The sequence below is a fragment of the Panthera uncia genome (genome assembly GCF_023721935.1).
Source record: "Panthera uncia isolate 11264 chromosome C1 unlocalized genomic scaffold, Puncia_PCG_1.0 HiC_scaffold_4, whole genome shotgun sequence".
In the NCBI taxonomy this organism is placed as follows: domain Eukaryota; kingdom Metazoa; phylum Chordata; class Mammalia; order Carnivora; family Felidae; genus Panthera; species Panthera uncia.
Window position 1 is genome coordinate 1,694,719 of NW_026057585.1, and position 25,569 is coordinate 1,720,287.

At 39.2% G+C, this 25,569-nt stretch overlaps 1 protein-coding gene across 2 annotated transcripts in view; it reads left to right on the forward strand.

The window, feature by feature from the left end:
- GOLPH3L (golgi phosphoprotein 3 like) overlaps positions 1–16,317 on the forward strand; it is a 35,636-nt gene extending 19,319 nt beyond the window's left edge. For both annotated transcript variants that reach the window (XM_049616357.1, XM_049616356.1), the window contains 3 exons: positions 3,219–3,350; positions 4,879–4,993; positions 15,884–16,317. In XM_049616357.1, the coding sequence (XP_049472314.1) occupies positions 3,219–3,350; positions 4,879–4,993; positions 15,884–16,311 (675 nt within the window). In that variant the 3' untranslated portion in view covers positions 16,312–16,317. The remainder of the gene's footprint in view (positions 1–3,218; positions 3,351–4,878; positions 4,994–15,883) is intronic.
- Positions 16,318–25,569: the final 9,252 nt, after the last annotated feature.

Consider the following 25,569-nt stretch of genomic DNA (forward strand, 5'->3'; position numbering starts at 1 on the left):
AAATACCCACAAGAAAGAAACAGCAGAAATAGCAAATAATAGGTCATTCGTGGACCTCAGATATTAAAATGACCAGACAATATAAAATATCTATGACATTTTTAAAGAAATAAAAGAATCACAAAATGAATAACAAAAAGAACTGATCACAAGTGAGCAAGCAAATATGAAAAATAACTACATAGAACTTTTAGAAATCAAAGTTGAAATCAAAATCTCATGGTTACACATTAGATATAGATGGAGAGAGAAAATTGGAAGCCAGATATAAAATAACTCTTCAGAAAGCGATTTAGAGACAAAGGAAATGGAAAATATGAAAGAGAGTTAAAGATATGGGGGTTAGAATAAGAAAGATTGATGTCCCACAAGGAAAAAATAAAACGGAGGAGAGTCAAATTTCTTAGAGATAAAAAGTGAGAAATTTTGAAAACTAAGAAATGGACTGGACCTATAGAAACAGGAAGCATATGCCAAACAGGATAAGGAAATTCACATAAAGTCATGTCGTAGTCGAACTGCAAAACACCAAGGGAGAAGATCTTACAGAACCTGAGAAAAAAAGACAAGTCAATCACACCTACAAGAAACCACAATCAATGAGAATGATACATTTCTCACTGCAACAATGGAAGCTAGAAGAGGAGGACTTCATATGGTCAGTGTGATAAAACTATCAACCTAGAATTTTATGTCCGGAGAAACTATCTTTAAAAAAATAGTGGTGAAATAAAGACCTTTCAGATAAAATAGAGTTTGCCTCCAACAGATTTTCACTTAAGGAAATTCTACTTTAGGAAGAAGGAAAATGGTACCAGAAAGGAGGTCTGAGATGCAAGAAGGAATGGTGAGCAAAGACATTGGTAAGCATCTGAGTAAATCAGACCTGTATAAAATAATGATGATGCCAATAATAATGTCTAACTTGAGGTGGTAAAAAAAAAAAAAAAAAAAGAAAAAGAAAAGAAAATATTGGTCAACTAGAAGAGTGGTTAAATATTGATTTGTTTTAAAAATATGGGGCACCTGGGTGGCTCAGTCAGTTAAGCATCCAGCTTCAGCTCAGGTCATGATCTCACGGTTCATGAGTTTAAGCCCTGCATCAGGTTCTGCACTGATAGCACAGAGCCTACTTGGGATTTTGTCTCCCTCTCTCTCTGCTCCCCTCCCCCCCGCCATTTGCTCTCTCTCTCTCTCTTTCAAAGTAAAATAAACTTAAAAAAAATACTAAATAAAAATAAAGTGGAGGGTGTGCCTGGGTGGCTGAATCAGTGTTAGCATCCAACTCTTGATTTTGGTTCAGGTCACAATCCCAGGTCATGAGGTCAAGCCCCGTGTTGGGCTCTGTGCTGAGTGTGGAGCCTGTTGGGATCCTCTTTCTCCCTCTCTCTCTCTGCCCCTCTCCTGTGTGCTTGTGTGCTCTCTCTCTCTCACTCTCTCTCTCTCTCTCTCTCTCAAAAATAAACATGCATTTAAAAATAAATAAAATAAAAAATTTTAAATACTGATTTTTTTTTTTTGAGAGTGTGAGAGAGACAGAGCATGAGTGGGGGAGGGGCAGAGAGAGAGAGAGAGAGAGAGCGAGAGAGGGAGGGAGACGGAGACACAGAATCCAAAGCAGGCTCCAGGCTCTGAGCTTTCAGCACAGAGCCTGATGCGGGGCTCCAACCCATGGACTGCGAGATCATGACCTGAGCCAAAGTCAGACTGAGCCACCCAGGCGTCCCTAAAATACCAATTTATGTAGCGATCCTTAAAGGTGATGCTTTAAAGCCATGCTAGAACCTCCCTGCCAACATCTCACTCAGCTTCTCTCCAAGAGGGAGTGCTATACCAAAAGGTAGAGTGTTAGACGGGTCTGATACTTTTGGTGGGTCTTCTTGTGTTAATCATAACTCCTTGCTTACAATCCTCAGGATTCGATTGCCTTTCAGTAAAAGTTCAGAGCATCAAGACTTCCCACAGCCAACTTGATCTTATGTCCTTGAGTTAGATCTCTAAACATATTTGATGTCTCCTTCCTTTATACTTTTACTTAGAATGCTCTCTTGAAAAATAAGTAGAATTTGAATGATTTATCTTCATCTGGAAAACCCTCCCTCACTGCTAAATTCAACCTATTTTTCAAACCTCAGTTCAAGTCCCATGAAAGTTTCTGACTAGCCCAAAAGTGGTTTATAATTTGAAAAACTATCATCTAAACCAAACATCCAGTAGTCATTTTTGCCTGTCTCCTGCTTTTTCAATTGAGTTTTTATTTAAAATTTATATTATTATAGGGGCACCTGGGTGGCTCAGTCGGTTGAGCTTCTGACTTCAGCTCAGGTCATGATCTCGAAGTCTGTGAGTTCAAGCCCGTGTCTGGCTCTGTGCTGACAGCTTGAGCCTGGAGCCTGCTTCAGATTCTGTTTTTTCCCTCTCTCTCTGACCCTCTCCCGTTCATGCTCTGTCTCTCTCTGTCTCAAAAATAAACATTAAAAAAACATTTTAAAAATATTTAAATTTATATTATTATAGAACTTTCTTCAAGTTTGCATGGTCTTTCCAGTTAGATTTTTAGTTTCTTAAGACAGTGGGTATTTCTTCTATGTCTTTGTACCCCTCTAGCTCCTAACTAAAGGAAACCAATATTTTTAAGTGCCTACTATAAGCCAGGTTCTCTACTAAATGCTTTCTTATACAGGACACCTGATTTATTCCTCACAGCAAACTTATAAAGATAGATATTAGTGTCCACATTTTACAGATGAGGACATTGCACTTGAGAAATAACATACCCAAAGCATTTACGTAGTCAGTGGCAGAGCTGGATTTCTACCACATCATCCATCAAAATGGCTTGCAAATAATCCATGTCTTGGAGGAGTAAAAGGCTCAGATGGTTTATACATTTTTCTGCTAATATTGATACTCTGAAATTTAGAATGTCATGAAAACAGATTTCAAAGAAGCCAAAATTCTTTTCAAAAATTACAAATTGACCTGCCAATTATTAACTAGGAGCTGAACCCTGGGAATTCACAAAGAGCTTGAAGTCAGAAAATCTTATTTCGGGGGTTTAGACGAAGGGAATTAAAGAGAGATTCTGTTATTTTATGCTTTGAGTACACGTAATGTGACATGAAATGAATCACAATGAAATGAACCATCCTTAAGGTGCCTGCTGCTAGCCCATAACCCTTTCAGAACATTCTTTTCTTTTTATTCCCCTTTTCTAGGGTTACACATCTTTCTGGAATGACTGCATATCATCTGGCCTGCGAGGGGGCATCCTGATAGAGCTGGCCATGCGGGGTCGAATCTATCTGGAACCCCCCACCATGCGTAAGAAGCGACTACTGGACAGAAAGGTGCAACAGCCTTGTGAACATTCTCCTGATTTATGAAAGAGCAGATACCAATGGTCCATTTTGGAGAAGTGGGAAGATCTGAGTAGTGAGACAAGATAAATATCACTGACTCAGCTGTCCCATTGTCTAACAGGTTTAATTAACCTATAGCAGAGGGAGAAATTCAAGTATCCATTATCTAAAGAGTTACAAGAAGTTTATGGTTTTGTCTTTTTATGCAGAAAAATCACATTTAGGATGCTGTTGATTGTTACTCCTCTGTATCTATAACTATAACATTATGAAATAGAGTGTTATATAGGAGGAGGGCAAACACCTGGGTTGGGTGCAGTCTTTGTTTAATTCTGGTCATGCTCAGATAACATTAGATTTTTCTCCTTCCATTTATAGCAAGTCCTCTCCACCATATGAGCTTGACTCCCATCTCTGTTTTCTTATTACGTATTTTTTCTACTCATAACTTCATTGTCATACTCTGAACTCTACCAAAACTACATTCTTCAGTGTCACCAGCAGGCTCTATGCCCATCATGGCACTTGAACTCACAACCATAAGATCATGAGTCACATGCTCTACTGATGGAGCCAGCCAGGCACCCTATCACCAGCTTCTCTTTTGTCTTCAATTTATTTTTCTCTCATAACCTATACGTGGCATTTGACATTTTTTGACCACCTCCCCCTACTTGAAATTTTCTCCATTCTTGGCCTTTGTTATATTACATTTTCTTGCTTCTTGCCTGTACCCTATTTCTTTTTTTTTTTTTTTAATGTTTATTTATTTTTGAGAGAGAGAGAGAGAGTGCAAGCAGAGGAGGAGCAGAGAGGGAGACACAATCCAAAGCACGCTCCAGGCTCTGAGCTATCGGCACAGAGCCCGACAGGCTCAAACCCACAGACTGCAAGATCATGACCTGAGCTGAAGCTGGACGCTTAACCAACTGAGCCACCCAGGCACCCCACCTGTACCCTATTTCTTATACTTCTCCATTCCTTAACATCTGAGTCTCAGTTTGCATCCTTTTGCATACCTTTCTTTCCTTTTGGAGATACCATTTATCTTCTAGCTTTATCTATCACCTCCATGATATCAACCTATCAAATCTGAGGCCTGTCTTCTTTTTCTGCCTCTAGGAACATATTTAACTCTTGACTAGACATTTCAACTTAGCTATCCCTTTTGAGTTAAAACCAAACTTATCCACTTTTGCCCTAAAGTAGCTTCCTCTTCTTTTTTACCTTTATTAATTGTTTCACAGGTTAGTTTTCCAGACCTAAAGAGTTATTATTGAATATTTTCTTCCTGATCATTTATATCCAGTTTGTCACTAGGGCCCACTTCAAATGTTATTTCTTTCTCCCTACTATCACTCCATACTAGATATTAAACTTCTTGAGGACAGGGATAGTGTGTTATGTTGTTTTGCATTTCCTACAACATTTGACCCATAATGTATATACAGTATATTGAAAGATTCTAATTTGAATTAAGGGAATGAACCAGGGTCCCTTGTTTCTTCTTTTAAAGGTATTGCTAAAGTCAGATAGCCCAACAGGGGATGTTTTACTGGATGAAACTCTCAAACACATCAAAGCAACTGAACCCACAGAAACCGTCCAGACATGGATAGAGCTACTCACAGGTAAGATGGCTCAAAATGGCTAAAAAAATCCCACACTTTATAATCTTTATCCTACTAGTTCAAGCAGTGGAATACAGGAATTCAAGATGCTGGGTAAGAAATGTATGGCTCACTGTTTAACTGTATTTAAAGAAGGACAGAAAAGACATGGTTAATCAATACATAAAGTTTTCCAAAGCTCTATCTTACGTCCACCACCCTACCACATAAGCTCTTTAATAGTATTCTCCACAAGAAAAAACTTTAACATTTTTTTAAAATGTTTATTTATTTCTGAGACAGAGACAGAGCATGAGTGGGGGAGGGGCAGAGAGAGAGGAAGACACAGAATCCAAAGCAGGCTCCAGGCTCTGAGCTGTCAACACAGAGCCCGACAAGGGGCTCGAACTCACAAACCATGAGATCATGACCTGAACCGAAGTTGGTCGCTCAACTGACTGAGCCACCCAGGCGCCCCAAACATTTTTATTGATTCATAATTCACACCATACAGTTGACCCGTGGAAAGTACACAATTAAGTGGATTTGAGTATATGCACACAATTGAACAGCCACCATCACAGTCCTAATTTACAACATTTTCATCACCCCAAAAATAAACCCCATACTCATTAGCGATTTTTCCCAAGCCTCCTGCCCAGCTCCAGGCAACCGCTAATCTACATTCTGTCTCTATTGATTTGCTTATTCTCAATATTTCATATAAAGGAAATGTACAACTTTTTTTTGACCAGATTAAGATAATATTTAAAGTCCATCCATGTTTTATCATGTACCAATACTTTATTCTCTCTTTTATTTCTTTTAAGGGTAAATTCAAAAACTTTTGTATAAGTAAGCAGATCTATGGCATAAAATTTTAGGAGAATCTTCCATGGGGCACTTTGAGGTCACAGCCAGTGTCACCTTCTGGAACAGTTTTTTTTAATTGAAATTTTAATCGAGGTATCTGTACATTCACATGAAGTTGTAAGAAATAGTACAGAGAGATCCCTTATACACTCTACCCAGAGTCCCTCAGTGATGACCAGTTACAAAACTGTAATATAATATGACCTCCAGGATATTGACATTGATACAATCTACCAATCTTACTAGAACTTCCCCAGGTTTACCTTGACTCCTTTTTGTTACCAAATAATACTTCACTGTATAGATGTACCACATTTATTTATCAGTTCATCAGTTGATAAACATTTGGATTATTTCCACTTTTTGACTATTATGAGTAATGCTGCTGTGAACATACCTGGACATGTTTTTGTGTGGATATGTTTTAGTTACTTTGGGGTATATAGTTAACATTTTTTACTGTGGTAGAATACATATAATATAATCTTTATTGTTTCAACCATTCATAAATGTATAATTCACTGACATCAAATACATTCACAGTGTTATGTAACCATCACCTCTGTCTATACCCAAAGCTTTCTCATCATCCCAAACATCCCTCTTTCTCCCTGTCCCCCCATGCCCTGGCAACCTCTTTTCTGCTTGTTGTCTTTATGAATTTGCCTACACCAGGTAACTCATATAAGTGGAATCATGCAATATTTGCCCTTCTGTTATCTGGCTTATTTTACTAAGCATAATGTTTTCAATGTCCATTCATGTTGTAGCATGTATCAAAATCTCATTCCTTTTTCTGGCCAAATAATATTCCAGTGTATGGATATACCACATTTTGTTTATTTATTTATTTTGAGAGAGAGTGTGCATGAGTATGAGCAGAGGAGGGACAGAGAAAGAAGGAGAAAGAGAATGTCAAACAGGTTCCACACTGACAATGCGGAGCCCAATGCAGGGCTTGATCTCACAAACTCTGAGATCATGACCTAAGCCAAAATCTAGAGTTGAACGCTTAACCAACTGAGCCATGTGCATGCCCCACCACATTTTTTTTTTATTCATTTCATTTGTTGATGGACACTTGAGTTGTTTCCACCTTTTGGCTATTGTGGATAATGCTGCTATGTACATTAATATACAAATATCTATTCAAGTCCCTGCTAGTCATTCTTTTGAATATATATCTGAGAGTAGAATTGCTGGCTCATATGATAGTTCTGTTTTGAGAAACCACAAAACTGTTTTCTACACAGGCTGCACCCCTTCTCGCCAACCCTGCATAAGGGTTCCAGTTTCTCCATATTGTCATCAACACTTGTTCTATTTTTAGCTTTTTTGAGGGTTTTTTGTTTGTTTGTTTCTTAAAGTTTATTTTGAGAGAATGAGAGAGTGGAGGAGGGGCAGAGAGAGAGAGTGAGAGAGACTCCCAAGCAGGCTCTGTGCTGTCAGTGTGGAGCTTATACAGGGCTCAGTCCCACAAACTGATATCATGACCTGACCCAAAATCAAGAGCTGGACATTTAACTGACAGAGCCACCCAGGTCCCCCTGTTTTGTTTTGAATTATAACCATCCTAGTAGGCATGAAGTGGTATCTCATTATGGTTTTGATTTGCATTTCCCTAATGTCCAGTGATGAGCATCTTTTCATGGGCTTATGGGCCATCTGTATATCTTCTTTGGAAAAATGTCTATTCCAGTCTTTTGCCCGTTTCTTTAATTGAGTTCTGTTGTTGTTATTGTTGTTGAGTTTTGGAAGTTCTTTGTATATTCCGGATATTAATCTCTTATCAGATATATCATTTACAAATATGTTCTCCCATTCTGTAGGTTGTTTTTTCAACTTTTTGATGGTAGTCCTTGATGCACAAGAGTTCTTGATTTTGATTAAATTGAATCAGTTTATCTATTTTTCCTTTTGTTGCCTCCACTTTTGGTTTTATAGCCATGAAAAGACTGCCCTTTCCCCCATTGAATGGTCTTGGTAGCCTTGTTGAAAATAAGTTGATCATCAATCTGAGGATTTATTTCTGGACTCTCTGTTCTATTGCATTGATCTGTGCTTGTCCTTATGCCTATACCATACTATTTAACTTACTATAGCTTTGTAGTAAGTTTTGAAGTTGGGAAGTATGAGTCCCACAACTTTATTGTTTTTCAAGATTGTTTTGGCTGTCTGGGTCTCATGAAATTCCATATGAATATGAGGATCAGCTTTTCCATTTTGGTGGGAAAGGCTTTTGGAATCTTGTTAGAGATTGTGTTGAACCTGTGGATCTCTTTGAGTGATACTGACATCTCAAAAATGTCAACTCTTCCTGTTCATTAAAATGAGATGTCTTTCCACTATTAATGTCATCTTTAATGTTTTTCAGCAATGTTATATAGTTTTCAGCATATAAATCTTTCACCTCCTTGGTTAGATTTATTCCTAAATATTTAATTCTTTTAGACACTATTATAAATGGAACTGCTTTCTTAATTTCCTTTTCAGATTGTTCATTACTGGTATATAGAAACAACTGATATTTGTGTGGTTTTTTTGTACCCTGCAACTTATCTGAATTAGTTTATTAGCTCTAGTAGCACTTTTGTGTACTCTTTGGAATTTTCTCTACAGTTGGCCCTTGAGCAACGTGCGCAGGTCCACATCTTTGTTTCTTCTCTAACAGCTCTGGTTGCAGTAGGGAAAGCAGGCATCGTTATGTTGTTCATGACCTTTGAGGGAAAACTTTCAGTCTTTTACTATTAAATGTGATGTTAGCTGTGCATTTTTATACCCTTTAAGTATACCCTTTATTCTGGGGCACCTGGGTGGCTCAGTCGGTTGGGTGTCTGACTTTGGCTCAGGTCATGATCTAACGGTCTGTGAGTTCAAGCCCCACGTTGGGCTCTGCGCTGACAGCTCAGAGCCTGGAGCCTGCTTCCAATCCTCTCTCTCTCTCTCTCTCTCTCTCTCTCTCTCTCTGCCCTTCCCTCACTCACACTCTGTCTCTCTCTGAAAAATAAAGAAATAAAAACACTAAAAAAAAAAGTATACCCTTTAGGGGCACCTGGGTGGCCTCCGACTTTGGCTCAGGTCATGATCTCACAGTCTGTGAGTTCAAGCCCCGCGTTGGGCTCTGTGCTGACAGCTCAGAGCCTGGAGCCTGCTTTGGATTCTGTGTCTCCCTCTCTCTCTGACCCTCCCCCATTCATGCTCTGTCTGTCTCTGTCTCAAAAATAAATAAATATTTTTAAAAAATGTTTTAAAAAGTAAACCCTTTATTCTGTTGAGAAATTTTCCTTTTGTTCCTAGTTTTCTGGGAGTTTTAAATCATGAAAGTGTATTCATCTTTGTCAAATGTCTTTTCTGAGTCAAGTGAGATGACTGGCTTTTTTTTTTCTATTAATGTGATGTATTGTTACATTGATTACTTTTTATTGAGGCATAATTGACATACAACATTGTATTTGTTTCAGGTATAGAACACATTGATTCAGGATTAGTATATTGTGAAATGATCACAGTATGTTTACTTAACATCCATCACCATATATAGTTACACATTTTTTTCTTGTGATGAAAACTTTTAAGATCTCTCCTAGCAACTTTCAAATATACAGCACAGTGTTGTTAACTATAGTCACCATGCTGTTTATCACATCCCCAGGACGTATTTATTTTATAACTAGAAGTTTGTACCTTTTGACTACATTCACCCATTTTGCCCACCCCTGCCTCTGGCAACCACCAATCTGTTTGCTGTATCTGTGAGCTTTTTTGTTTTGTTTTTGAGTTGTTGTGTTTTTTTTAAGATTTTATTTTTAAATAATCTCTATACCCAACGTGAGGCTAGAACTTAAAACCCTGAGATAAGAGTCACACACTCTACCAACTGAGCCAGCCAGGCATCCCTTTTGGATTTTTGTGTTTTAGATTTCATATATATAAGTGAGATCATACAGTATTTGTCTTTCTCTGTCTCACTTATTTCACTTAGCATAATGCCTTCAGATTCCATCCATGTTGTTGCAAATGGAAAGATTTCTTTTTATGGCTGAATACTATTCCATTGTATATATATACACATTTTCTTTAGTCATTCAACCATCGATGGACACTTAGGTTACTTCTATGTTTGGCTATTGTAAATAATGCTTCAGTGGACATCAGAGTGCATAAAGTTATTATTTTCATTTCCTTTGAATAAATACCCAGAAGTGAAATTGCTAGATCATATGATAGCTCTATTTTTAACTTTTTAGGAACCTCCATACTGTTTTCTATAGTGGCTGCAACAATTTACATTCTCACCAACAGTCACAAAGGTTCTCTTTTCTCCACATCCTTTCCAACACTTGTTATTTCTTGTCTTTTTGATAATAGGCATTCTAGCATGTGTGAGGCGATTTTCATTGTGATTTGATTTGCACCTGATGACTAGTGATTTTGAGCAATTTTTCATGTACTCGTTGGCAATCTGTATGTCTTCTTTGGAAAAAGTCTATTCAGATCCTTTGCTCAGATTTTTTTTTTTTACATATATATAACATTCCTGGAATAGATTTTACTTGTTCATGATAAATAATCCTTTTAATATGCTATTGGATTCAATTTGCTAATATTTAATTAAGGATTTTGCATCTATATTCATAAGGGTTATTGGTCTGTAATGCGATTTAAAGTGAGTTTCTTGTAGATAGCATATAGTTGGATCATGTTTTTTAACCCATTCTGCCAATCTTTGTCTTATGACTGAATTGCTTAATCCATTTGCATTTAAATTAATTATTCATGAGGAGACACTTCTACCATTTTGCTATTTGTTTGCTGTATGACCTATAGGTTTTTGTCCCTCATTTCCTGCATTACTGTCTTCTTTTGTGTTTAGGTGATTTTTTATAGTGAAACATTTGTATTCTCTCTCATTTTATGTAGATATCATCTTGGTTGCTACATGGGATTTAACATCCTAGAGTTAGAACAACCTAATCTGATTTTATACCAACTTCAATGACATAGAAAAACTCTGCCCTGATATAGCTCCATTCCACCCTCTTTCTGTTTTGATGTCACAGATTATTCCTTTATACATAGTATGCCCAATAACATAGATTAGTAATTATTTTTGATGTATTTATCTTTTAAAGTATATAGAAAATAAAAAGTAGTGTCACAAACCAATACTAGTTTTTATAGTTGTACATATATTTACTTTTACTGGAGATATTTATTTCTTCATACTGCTTCTAGTTACTGTCTAGCTTCCCTTCATTTCTTTCTTATTTTTTTATGTTTATTTATTTTTGAGACAGAGAGAGAGTGTGTAAGCAGGGGAGAGGTGGAAGGAGGAGGGGACACAGAATCTGAAGCAGGTTCCAGGCTCTGAGCTGTCAGCACAGAGCCCAAAGCAGGGCTCAAACCCACGAGCCACAAGATCATGACCTGAGCCAAAGTCGGACACTTAACTGACTCAGCTACCCGGGTGCCCCTAGCTTCCCTTCATTTCAATTTGCAGTGCTCCTTTTTAGTATTTCTTGCGTGGCAAGGCTAGTGGTAACAAATCCCCTTGGTTTTTGTTTATCTGGGAAAGTCTTAATTTCTCCCTCATTTTTGAAGGACAGTTTTTCTGGATATAGAATTCTCATTTGACAGGTTTTACTTTTTTCTTTTCTTTTCTTTTCTTTTCTTTTCTTTTATTTCAGCTCTTTGAATATATTGGCCCACTGCCTTCTGGCCTTCAAATTTTTTGATGAGAAATCTGTTATCTTACTGAGGATCCCTTGTATGTGATGACTCACTTCTCTCTTTCCTTTCTGCTTTTAGATTCTTTTTGTTTGGCTTTTAACAATTTGATCATAATGTGTCTCAGTATGGATGTTTTATCTGACATTGGGTTCATTATGCTTCTTGAATTTATAAATTCATGTCCTTCATCAAATTTGGAAAGTTTTCAGATAGTCAGAAAGTTTTCATAATTTTCTTTAGATAGTCTCTCTGCCCCTTTTCTGTCTCTCCTCCTCCTGGGACTCCCACAATGCATATATTTGACCATTTGATGGTGTACCAGAGGTCCCTTAGGCTCTGTTTACTTTTTCTCATTAAACATCCTTCTGTTCCCCAGACTATATAATTTCCATTTCCTATATTCAGGTTTGTTCATTCTTTTTCTGCCTGCTTAAATCTGCTTTTGAACCCATATACGTGGTGTTTTTCATTTCAGCCCTTGTATTTAAGCTCGAGACTTTCTTTTTAGTTACTTTCAATAATTTTTATCTCTTCATTAATATTCTCATTTTGTTCATATATTGTTTCCCTATGTCCATATATTCTCTTAGCTCTTTGAGCATCTTCAAGACAATTGTTTTCAAGTCTTTGTCTAGTAAAGTTGATATCTGTGCTTTCTGAGGCACACATTATGTCCACTTCTTTCGTTTCTTTGAATGTATCATAGATACATACATAGATTCTAGTAGGGCACCAGGGTGGCTCAATTGGTTAAGTGTGATTTCTGCTTGGGTCATGATCTCATGTTCATGAGTTTAAACCCCGCATCAGGCTCTGCACTATGTGGAGCCTGCTTGGGATTCTCTCCCTCCCTCTTCCTCTGCCCCTCCCCTGCTCTTGCACACTCTCTCACAATAAATAAACTTAAAAAAAATAGACTCTAGTATAATTGTTGTCTAGGTGAAGAGATGGATTTCTGGCACTTCTTACTCTATCATCATCCCTGATGTCATACCTCAGTGATTAACATTTTAAAGAACCTTATCTCTATGTCCAGTTTGCCATTAGGGCCCACTTCAAATGTTTTTTGTCTCCCCACGGTCACCCCATACTAGATTTTAAACTTCTTAAGGACAGGAATGGGGCCAGTTTTTTCAAAGTGGCTATACCATTTTACATTTCCACACCAGTGTATAAGTTTCTATTCTTCCACATTCTCATCAATACTTGTTATTCTCTGTCTTCTTTATTTTATCTATCCTAATGAGCATGTAGTGGTATATTGTGATTTTTATCGGGATTTTCCTAATACTAATGATGTTGACCATCTTCATGTATTTATGGCCATTTGTATATCTTCTTTGGAGAATTGTCTTTTCATATCTTTTGCCTATTTTTCAACTGGGTTTGCCTTTTTTGCCACTGAGTTGTACTTTTCAAATATATTATAGATACAAATCGCGTATCATATACAGGATTTGCAAAATTTTCTTCCATACAGGGGCACCTGGGTGGCTCAGTCAGTTGAGCATCCCAGTTCAGCTCTGGCCATGATCTCACGGTTCGTGGATTCAAGCCCCATATCCGGCTCCACACTGAGTATGGAGCCTGCTTGGGATTCTCTACCTCCTTCTCTCTCTGCCCCTCTCCCACTTGCACACACATGCTTGCTTGGTCTCTCTCTCTCTCTCTCTCTCAAACTTAAAAAAATAAAAATCATTTGACCATAAATGTATGGGTTTATTTCTGGGTTCTTCTTTTGATCCCTAGGTCTATTTTATTTATTTATTTATTTATTTATTTATTTATTTATGAGAGAGAGAGAGAGAGAGAGAGAGAGAGAGAGAGAGGATGCGTGCGTGCATGCACAGGCAGGGGAGGGACAGATAGACAGAGACAGAACCCAAAGCAGGCTCCAGGCTCTGAGCTGTCAGCACAGAGCCCAACACGGGGCTCAAACCCACCAACCGTGAGATCATGACCTGAGCCGGATGCTTAACTGACTGAGCCACCCAGGTGCCCCTCTCTTGTCTATTCTTATTCTCTCTCTCTCTCTCTCTCTCTCTCTCTCTCTCTCTCACTGTGTTTTTTTTTGTTTTTTTTTTTTTAATATTTATTTCTGAGAGAGAGAGAGAGAGTATAGGTAGGGGAGGGGCACCCAGAGGAGGACAGAGGATCCAAAGCAGGCTCTGCACTGACAGCAGAGAACCTGATGCAGGGCTTGAAATCACAAAGCACAAGATCATGACCTGAGCCAAAGTCAGACGCTTAACCAACTGAGCCACCCAGGCAACCCCTTATGCACTCTCTTGATTATTGTAGTGTTTGGTTTTTTAAGTTTATTTATTCATTTCAAGAGAGACAGAGAGAGTGAGCAGGGGAGAGGCAGAGAGAGAGGGGGAGAGAGAGAATCCCAAGCAGGCTCCACACCATCAGCAGGAAGGCCAATGTAGGGCTCGAACTCATGAAACGTGAGTTCAGGACCTGAGGTGAAACCAAGTGTCAGATACTTAATCGACTGAGCCACATAGGCTCCCTGATTATTGTAGTTTTGTAGTAGTTTTCAAATCAGGAAATGTGAGTCCTCCAACTTTATTGTTCCTTTTCAATATTTTTTTGGCCATGCTGGGTCTTTTGCATTTCTGTATGAATTATAGAATCAGCTGGTCAGTTTCGGCAATCAAGCAAAGTAGTGGTTTTTTTTTTCTTTAAGTTTATTTGTTTAGAGAGGGAGAGAGAGAGAATCCCAAGCAGGCTTTGCACTGTCAGTGCAGAGCCCAACACAGGGCTCAAACTCACGAACCATGAGATCATGACCTGAGCTGAAATCAAGAGTTGGACATTTAACCAACAGAGCCACCCAGGTGCCCCTAAGGTAGGATTTTAATAGGAATTATATTGTATCTGCAGATCAATTTGGGGAATATTGCTATCTTAAAAATACTAAGTTTTCTGGGGTACCTGGGTGGCTCAGTTGGTTAAGCGTCCGACTTCAGCTCAGGTCATCATCTCGCAGCCCATAAGTTCCAGCCCCGCATTGGGCTCTGTGCTGACAGCTCAGAGCCTGGATCCTGCTTCAGATTCCGTGTCTCCCTCTCTCTCTCTGCCCTCCCCCACTCGTGCTCTGTCTCTCTCTCAAAAATAAAATAAAAATTAAAAACAATAATAATATCAAGTTTTCTAATCCATGAACATGGATGCCTTTCCATTTATTTAGATATTTCTTTCAACAATGTTTTGTAATTTCCAATGTGTAAGTCTTATACTACTTTTGTTAAATATAGTCCTAACTATTTTGTTCTTTTTGATGCTATTATGAGTATAATTGTAGGAAAACAACTACAAAAATTGAGAAAAAATTTATTTTCAGATTGTTGCTAATGAATAGAAATTCAATTTGATTTTTTTTTATTTACTTTTTTTGGGGGGGGGGGCAGAGAGGGGGAGAGAGAGAGAGCATCCCATGAGGGGCAGAGGGAGAGAGAGAGAATCCCACAGGGGGCAGAGGGAGAGAGGAAGAGAGAAAGAATCCTGAAGCAGGGCTCCAACTCACGAACTGTGAGATCATGACTTGAGCTGGAGTCGGATACTGAACCGACTGAGCCACCCAGGCACCCCCTGCCATTTTTATTTCTTTAAGGTCAGTAGTGATGTTTCCTCTCTAATTCCTAATGTTAGTGATTTGACTCTTCTCTCTTTTTTCTTTGTCATTTTAGGTTTGTCAATTTGTTGATCTTTTCAATGAACCAACTTTGATTTTAATGATTTCCTCTATTGTTTTCATTGTTTCTATTTATCTCCTCTCTAATCTCTATTATTTCCTTTCTTCTGCTTCCTTCGTGTTTATTGTGTTCTACTTTGTCTAGTTTTTTAAAGTAGAAGTTAGGTTATTGATTTATTTAATATCTTTTCTAGCATACCATTTGGGGTCATATCTTTCTCTCTTGGCACTGGTTTAAGCTACATAGCATAAGTTTTGGTCTGTTGTCATTTTCACTCAACTCAGAGTTGAGTGTGATTTCTTTGACCCCATTGGTTATTTAGGAGTTTGTTGTTTAATTTCCACATATTTTTGAATTTCCCAAATTGTCTCCTGTATTTAATTTCTAGTTTAATTCTATTGTGGTTGGATAGCATACTTTGTATGTTTTCAGTCCTTTTATTAAGGCTGATTTTATGGCCTAGCAAATGGTCTATCCTGTAGAGTATGCCACGTGTACTTGAGAAGGGTATGTATTATGCTGTTAGGGTGGAATGTTCTGCAGATGTCTTGTTAGATCTAGTTGGCTTAGCATATTGTTCAAGTCTTCCATTTGTTTTTTCCCAAAGGTGAGACCTGGAACCCCTTCAAATTACAGTACCAACTGAGAAATGTGAGAGAACGAATTGCAAAGAACCTAGTAGAGAAGGGTATTCTAACCACAGAGAAGCAGAATTTCCTCCTATTTGACATGACTACTCATCCAGTGACCAATACAACAGAGAAACAGCGACTAGTGAAAAAACTTCAAGATAGTGTCCTAGAGCGGTGGGTGAATGACCCCCAGCGTATGGACAAACGAACACTAGCGCTCCTGGTGCTGGCCCACTCCTCTGATGTGCTAGAGAATGTCTTCTCCTCTCTGACAGATGACAGGTATGATGTGGCAATGAATCGAGCCAAGGACTTAGTAGAACTGGACCCTGAAGTGGAGGGGACAAAGCACAGTGCCACAGAGATGATCTGGGCTGTGCTGGCAGCCTTCAATAAATCCTAAAGCCAGTGGGTGGGTTTCTCCTTTTTCCCCTGCTGGCTCGTGACTGTCAGAGACACCACACGGAGTTTTGTGTGATGAGATGTTTTTCATCGTTTTTTGTTTGTTTTTTTGTTTTTTTTTCCTTCTCTTGAATCAGACTTATGATTTGGGGAGAGCCAACTTCAGGGCTTCTCCATAAACCTTGACCATTGTAAGCAGACTTTATTTCTCCCTAAATTTCCACTGCAGAGGTGAATAAACTAGGTGAATACACACACACACACACACACACACACACACACACAATTATCACTTTCTCTCATTTCCTGGTTTGCTTCCATCCAGTGTGCTTTTGGATAAACAGGAATATCTAAGTGGGATTTGGAGTTCTCCAGCCACAAAATGTGAATGAGATATAGAGCAAACCATTAAGATTTCTAAGGTTTGTTTTCTATCTCTTCTTTTTTTTTAAGTGGGCTCCACATCCAATATGGGACTTGAGCTCATTACCCTGAGACTAAGAGTTGTATGCTCTATCAACTGAGCCAGCCAGACGCCCTGTTTTCTATCTTAAATACACGTTTTCACAGTCTTTGTCTCTCAGACTCTACTAAGGATTGTAGTTATTGAAATAACTGTCTGGGCAGTAGAAACAAAACTAATTTTTGGAACAGATGGTCTCTGGGATTATATGTCCCACTAATGATTTTTCAGCTTTCCTTTTCTAACCTAATGAGAATATTGCAAATTTGCTTACCTGGTTCTCACAGTCCTAGAATCAGAAATATGTTCTGTACTCTCTCTTAGCATTATCCTACTCCCTCATTCATCAGGGCAAAAGTCTGAATGAAAAAAATGGGTCTTTCAGCCACGTCCTTCATACAATCAGCATTCCAGTTTATAAGGGAGGGAGGTGGCATGAGAATTTCCACCCTTCAGCTCATGATTGTCCTGATTCCTCCAGATTTACTCTATATGTCTCTGCTCTGATCAAATTGAGGGAGTTATAAATTTCAGTTGCCTAATAGCAGCATCCTGAGTCCAGACAGTGTATCTAAACTCCAGATCTTCTTGTTCCCTGTTTTTGGCTTCCTTCATAAATTGATAGATTCTGTCCGTATTTAAGGGTTCTAGAAGTAGTTTTGTCTGTATTTAGTCCATAGATAACCTCCTAGTCATTAGTCTTGTTTCAATATAACCATCTTTCTAGCCAAATCTCTCAAAACTTTTCAGTTTTTTCAATTCAGTAGTGAGTGCTAAGAGAAGATTAAGAAAAATACTATTTTGATGGGCAATTTGGTATGAAATGCATGTTGACATAAAGTCTACTATTTAGGAATATAAAGAGGACAGGCACCAAGTTGTGCTAAGTTCAGGCATTTACTATGCAAATTTTTTTTAAGATTTGTTTATTTAATCTCTACACTCAACATGGAGATCTACACTCAGCTTTTGACCATTACAGAGAAGCAGGCTGTCAAAGGGCTCATACAGACAACCCAGACATGATATCAACTCTTCCTGATCTGAAATGAATGAATGATTGTAACTTTCATCTCCTCCCCCAAACCTGTGTAGCCCCATGGAATTCCCCAAATCAACAATCATTGTTTTTTTTTTCACTTTCAGGTATTGCTTATATGACTAGAGATACGAATTTTAGCATGAAATGAGTTCTAAACGTGCAGCTGAGTAGAGCTTCAGTTTGGCACTCTGAAAGTACAAAAGCAGTCCATGTGTTGTCTCTACGTGGCTTAGTTTTCCTTTCTGAACCAGGTTTTGTTCTGGAAAGTGTCAGCTTGATTGGGGGGTAGAAGTCGAGTTCTTTCTTGCAACACTTGGTCAGTGTTTATTTTTATGTTGTATCTCAATGAGAATGTCTTCAGTTTGAATCTGTATAGTAGTCTCTGCAAAACACCTTCTTTAATGCATAGGGTTTTCACATTTCTGTATAATAAATAATTATTGGTTTTCTGGTTTTACAACTTCAATTATTTTAACTAGAAATAAGAACTTTCCACACAAGGCCAGTAACACTCCCCCCTTTACACCAGGAGACCAGCCTGTTTTATCCTGTATAGAATATTAGAGAGAGACAAATAGAATCGTAACGTATATAGGCAGGGCATACATCAAGGCTAACCTGAACACCAGCTAATGTTGTAGTCTGAATAGTGTCTCCATCTCAATCAAAATAATTTACCCAATTACACCATTTTTCATCAAGAAAAGGATTATGTTCTGCCCTATTCATATCTACTTGCAAGTGACACTGAAACTTACCTAAGAGCTGAAAGTATAAAGTTGGAAACACAGGTAACCTACCTAACTGTAACAGAGTTAACAACATGTGAAAGTGTGGCATCTCTCCCAATCAGATGGGGGCACCCAAATGTAGGGCGACCCAATCAGGTGGAAGCCTGGGGCACAGGCTGTGGAAGGATTCACCTGAGGCAGAAGAGCCAGTATAGAAGTTTCTTGAATATACCACAAGGGAGCAAAGTAGAGACTGTCTGCCAGGAGGCAGTGGGTGGGGGCTGTTTTTAAAGTGGGGGAGGTAAGGAGATATGGGGACCATGGAATTTTCCCTTGTTTTGGTACCTGTGCCTGGTTGTGAGTAGCCCATTGGTTAGTTAGGGCCTGTGGATATTTTGAGATGGGTCGCCTGATGGGCCTGTCTGTATTCAGTCAACTGGTCAGGCTGTGGACCCTTTGGCCTTGCTCAAGTTTCCATTGTTCAAGCCTGTTACCTAAAAGTGGCCTCTACAAAAAGATAACTGTGCTTATAACAGGCGTATTGTTCTTCCCTTCTTTATAATGTCTACAGCACAAGGAACAATAAGAAATGTATATACTAGGATTGTTTATACTTCCTGTTCTTTTTATTTCAAACAAAACATTGTTCACATAAGTCATCCTTTATACAGTGTTTCTCAAAACATGGTGCCAAGAGCAGTGCACTGAAATCACCTTGTGGGGTGGGGGTGGGGGGTACCTTACGAAATGTAAGTTCCTAGTAAATCATTCTCTGGGGTTAGAGGCTTAGGAAGCTGCACTTTAAACACAGTCTCCAGGGGCAACTGGGTGGCTCAGTTGGTTGAGCTTCCAACTTTGGCTCAGGTCACGATCTCGCAGTTCGTGAGTTCGAGCCCTGCGTCGGGCTCTGTGCTGGCAGCTCAGAGCCTGGAACCTGCTTCGGAATCTGTGTCTTCCTCTCTCTGCCCCTTTTCCATTCATGCTCTGTCTCTCTCAAAAAGTGAATAAACATTAAAAAAATGAATAAACACAGTCTCCAAAAACTTGCATGTCAAAATTTGAGAACACTGCTTGATATTTTATTGTAATTCGTTCATCCCAAAAATATTGAGTACTTACAAATTTGGCTCTTATAAGTGCCAAAACTGGCACTTGCTAGGTGCTGACAATAAAAAGTTGTGTAGGACACAATTTCGGCTCCCAAGAACTCACATTTAAGTGAGCAAATAAGGGGCACCTGGGTGGCTCAGTTGGTTGAGCACCTGACTTCGGCTCAGGTCATGATCTTGCTGTCTGTGAGTTTGAGCCCCGCGTCGGGCTCTGTGCTGACACCTGTTTCAGATTCTGTGTCTCCCTCTCTCTCTGATCCTCCCCCACTCATGCTCTTGTCTGTCTGTCTCTGCAAAAATAAATAAACTTAAAAAAAAGAAAAAATTTAAAAAATTTCTGGCTAATGGGTTTTTTGTTTTTGTATAACACTTTAAATACTCTCTTATTGTATGTTTTCTGACACCAAATTTTAACAACTCTAAAAAGGATTCTAATTAAAAGATAAAAATTTTGTTCTTCCCCTTTTCCACAGTTCTTAAAAGAACTGTAGACATATATTCACTCATATGATATTTAAAAATGTTTTACTCTAAATAATAAAAAGATTGTTTTAATGCTGAAACAACTTAGGTAGAACTTATTTTTTAAATATTTTCCTATTACCTATTACATGTGTACATGAATCTCTGTTCCTGTGTCCCCAGTTCTTTCCAAGACTTTGGTCTGTCTGCCTTTTCTCCCCAGTGAGTTCCAATGGAAAGAGACCAGACATGGATGACTGTGTTTTAAGTGAGAAAGGGAGCTATCTCTCCCAGGAAGCAGTAAAATTATCTCAGAATGCAAGTCAGACAAAGTGAGGGTCACTTCCTGGCAGAAATCTCCTATTTCTAGCAGTCCAACTCAATGTCATCAGTTTCCTTTATATTCCAAATTGTAAAAAAGTAGATTCAACTTTGGGGGGTGGGATCAAGTACTCCAAAAGAGCTTTTTAAACAGACATGTTCTGTGTAGTTCTTTCCCCCTGAATATCAGTAGTCTGTCCACCACTTTGTTTTTCTCAACTTACTTGAACCTCCCTAAGTATAGAGCAAATTTTATCTGAACTTACCTTAGAAACTCAGGAATCTAGGGACTTTTACCCCTTCAGAAGGGTTTCTTTTTTTTTTCCTCTTTTTTCTTTTCTTTCCTTTTCTTTTCCTTTCTTTCCTTTTCTGTTTCCTTTCTTCCTTTCTTCCTTCCTTCCTTTCTTCCTTCCTGTCTTTTTCTTTCCTCCTTTCTTTCCTTCTTTCTCCTTCTTTCACCTTCTTCCTCCTTTCTTCTTTCCTTCCTTCTTTCCTTCTTTCCTTCCTTCTTTCCTTTCTTTTTCTCTTCCTTCCTCTCTCTTTTCCTTCCTCCTTTCCTTTCTCCCTTCCCTTCCCTTCCCTTCCCTTCCCTTCCCTTCGCTTCCCTCCCCCTCCCCTTCCCCCTCCCCTTCCCCCTCCCCCTCCCCCTCCCCTCCCCTCCCCTCTCCCCTCTCCCCTCTCCCCTCTCCCCTCTCCCCTCTCCTCTCTTCTCCTTTCCTTTCCTTTCCTTTCCCTTCCCTCTGAGCGGGGGAGATCCAGCGAGGAAGGGAGAGAGAGAATCCCAAGCAGCCCCCACACTGTCGGTGCAGAGCCTGATGTGGGGCTCACACTCAGGAACTGTGAGATCATGACGCTTAAAACAGCTGAGCCACCCAGGTGCCCCTTCAGATTCTCTTTTGAGCCAGTTTAATACCTTATTAGTTCCATCATTTGTGTAAGTTATGATTTTCCTCATAATTTTCTTTTTTTTAATTTTAGAGAGAGCGCATACAAGCGGGTGGGGGAGAGGGACAGAGGGAGAAAAAGATAATCTTTTTTTTTTTTTTTTAAAGTTTATCACTTTGAGAGAGCACAAGCAGGAGAGGGGCAGAGGAGGGAGGGGGAGAGATGCTTAACAGACTGAGCCTCCAAGGCGCCCCAACATGTTTTTCCTTTTTTGAAATTTATCTTTAACTGTATTATTTTGATCACTTAGCTCCTTTCCTCAGGCTACACTTGGGGCCAGTTCTAAGAGTGTAAGTTTGTTAAGGAGGCAAGGAGATGATAGAGCTTGGTTAATTTCCTAATATTCTCAATTTGGCCCATCAGAGGGTGCTAAGAGACCCAGATATTTCTGCAGTCTCATGTTTTTTGTTTTTGTTTTTATGGCCATTCTTCTGTAAAAAGTAGCTTATGCATTGGCAAGTTGTACAGTGTTATTCCCAGATATCCCATCCCATATGTAAATATATTTAGGTCCTGACCTGAAACAGTCAGACATAAGCAAGAAAAAAAACCCAAAAGGTAAGAAGTTCAGGTCTTCTTCTCTCCCTACTTTCTTCCCTCCAATTGCCTCTTCTTGGATTTGCTTCTCTGTAAATGGCACTTCACTCAGGAACCTGGGATTCATCCTTGGTTCTCTCATCTTTATTCCCCACCTCCAGTATCATTTGTCTCTTCGGCTCCTTCATTTACATGGCTTCTGCCTTTGATCAGGCCTCAACTCTCACCTGGCCTACCACAGGCAGATGTCCAGCTGGTCTCGCCTTTCCTCCAGTCCACTCTCCACCCAGCTACTCCAGTTAAGTCTTTACAAATCCCGTCTAACAGTACAATTTTCCTGCTTGAAATCAGGTTTCCCTGTGTCCTCATGAAACCCCAACACTTGACTATGACTTACGAGTCTCCTCAGGACCCCGGCAACCTGAACAGCTTCATGGTTTGCTGCTTCCACACAGGTTCCTAGATTAGCCTTATTTATAGACTGTCCTTAGGGAGATTTTCAAAAATACAGATTGGGCTAGCAGGCTCTCTCTCCCCCTAGGAAATTGTTACCCTTGCTATAGTTTCCCTCTCCCTCTTCCATTGTCTTCAGTTACCCTCTAACCTTTTATAAGATAAGGTTGTCCTCTAAATTGTCTTCCTTTCCTCCCCCACCCTCTGCCAATCTCCAACCTTCCTATTCATCCTTAGGGTCTGGGTTCAGGTTCCGCCTTGTCTGAAACATTCCTTGCCCAGCTCAGCTAGAAATGATCTTTTAAACACTTATGAGTACAACCCATTTGGTGTCACACATACTTACCTAATACTGTAGTTTTTCTACACAATGTAAGGCACACAATGTGGTGACTTATGTGTTTAAATACATACATTGGAGACTTATAGCTCATTCCCACCTATGACTATGGGTCACAGTCACCCTGTCCTAAACCCCTTCCCTATCATTATGCTCTGAGACTTCAACATTTGTGACTTCACGTGTGCTTGATTACATCAAAGTCAGTGACTTTATATCCCTGCATATCTACCATCAATTACAATTATAGGCTGGAGCTCATCGTAACCTGCAACTTCTCCACCTTCCTAGATACACCCTCAAATTCCCCTCACTATGACCTCCTACTCTTCTGCCTCTTAGCATCCCCACCAAATCTGAGCTTCCTTCTGTGTCATGCCCAGTTCTCCATCGCCTTTCTATTCCATCCTTCCTAGAGAGCCTCAATGCTATGGTCAGGTATTTCAACAAACTGGCAAACCAATATGGACTTCCTCATTGTCTTCCCTCCACTGTTCCTTCTTTACCAGTCCTTTGTCCTTATTAACAGGCTGGCTGTTTTCTCCACATCAAGACAGCCAGGAGTTATTGACCAAAGTCACAAAGCCATGGTGATTAAGACTACTACAAATCCATACCTATCTAATCTTAGATCTTTTAGGAATCATTGCTATTTTCTATAGTGCTGTTTCTACCCCCACCTTTCCTAGATTCTCTATCCCACCCTGCCATCCTTTTTATTCTCAAAAGATTGACCGCAGAAAAGCAAGGACATTCAACGTGACTTCCTTAAATGTTTAACTACTTCAAAATCTCTCTGTACAATTTCCCCTTCAACACATCTGTTTCTCTCCCTCTTGATCTAATGATCTCCCCTGAGACTTTAATTCTTTATCTTCTCTTTAAAATGGATAATTACAGCAGAACCTGGGTGGCTCAGTTCATTAAGTGTCTGACTTTGGCTCAGGTCATGGTCTCACAGTTCAAGCCCTGCATCAGGCTCTACCCTGGCAGTGCAGAGCCTGCTTCGGATTCACTCTCTCTCTGCCCCTCCCCCACTCACGCTCTGTGTGTGTGTGTCTCTCTCTCAATAATAAATAAACTGAAACAAAACGGATTCATTACCTTTTTAGTTTCTCTCAATTAGCCTCTTGCCCTTTTCTGAAAACATGCTTGAATTGTGTCTGTTTTCCCAAAAAGAAAACAGAGTTCTGCCTCCTCTTCATTATTCTAATTCCTTCCTCTGCTTTACTGTTGAATATTGCTATCACTTCCTCACTCTTTAACTGCATGCAATTTTGTACCCTCCATCTTCAACTTCTGTCACTTTTTTCCTGGTTCTTCTCCTTACCCCTCTGATCATTTGTGTCTGTGTCCCTTACCAACTTTTATCCAGTTTTCCATCTTGGGACTCTTTCATTCTCCTTAGGTGATCTCATTTACTTCCACAACTTTACTTACATTTACATGAAGAAGTCCAAGTTTTGCTCATAGTGACCTTCTACTTTTCTCCCAAACTCTAGGTCTACATTTCCTAGACCTCTAAAATGGTAGCTATGCTGGAGATCTCGGGTCATTTATCCAAAGGCTTCATTGACTTGATAACTCCACCAAATGGCCCATTTGTCTTAAAAAGTCAATGTTCTCAAAGCTGAACTCCTCATTTTCTGTTTCCAATTCCATTCTCATATTGACTTCTTGAATTATTTCTGCAATATTACCCTGAAACACATGGCCACCTCATTCCCTGTATTCACTCAGCTGTGAATCTCATAGACACAGACTTTCTCAATTATGTTCACAGTTTTCTATAAACTACCACATTTCTAGTTTAAATCCCAATTCTCTTCCACCTAGAGTATTGTAGTGCACTCCTTGCTAGACTGCCACTTCTGGGGTCTTTCTGCATGGAATTCTGAATTATTTTTATTCATTATCTCCAAATGAATCTTCCTAAAGGGGAAGTTCTGATCTGCCCACTCTCTGGCCTAAAAACCTTCAATGTCTCTCTCATGGATTACTAAATTATTCACAAGTGCCTTATCCTGGCATTCAAAGCCCTCCATGTTCTGCACTTGATTCTATTTTTCTAGCCTTTGTGTTGCACCTATCACCTGGAATACCCTTCCTTCCTTCACCTTTACCCAGAAAACTAATGAGTTCTTTAAAACTTATCTCAGGGAGACCTGGCTAATTCAGTCACAAGCTGGTTGATGAGTTTGAGTCTCACGTTGAATGTAGAGTTTACTTGAATAAAAAACAAAACAAAAAAAAAACCTTATTTCAAGTGCCACCCCCCACCCCATGAAGTCTTTTTTTTTTTCTTGGTCACAGGTGGTAGGGAATCTAAACTGAATATGACTCTTCCTACGAACCCCTATAACACTTTATTAACTTTTATTTCAATGCTTACCAGATTTTGCCTGGTATAATTGCGTATTACAGTGCTTCTCAGACTTTTCCAGAAGTACACCTAATTATACAAAAAAATGAACAGATAGCCCCAAGGCTGTCACAAGAAGCTGCCTGGAAAATTAAACTTTAATATGAATTTTTCAGTGTTATTAGTATTAAACTAATGTTTGTTTTTAATATAAAAATGTGGACTGACACTCCAGGAGGATGTGTCTACTTAATCTGAGGGTACACCTGGCACACTGTGAAACCCCTCCACACATGTCCATTAAGCTAAGAGCAGAGACTGTCTTATTCTATACGTACCCCCGTAAAACTAATATATTACCATCTACACACTGACGCTCAAGAAATACTGTTGAACTGTGACTCAGGATACGTTAACTAGTGTTAACTGTATTTACTAAATGTTTACCATATACCTAGAACTGTGCTCTCCGTTTCAAAGAACTTAGTCTCCAT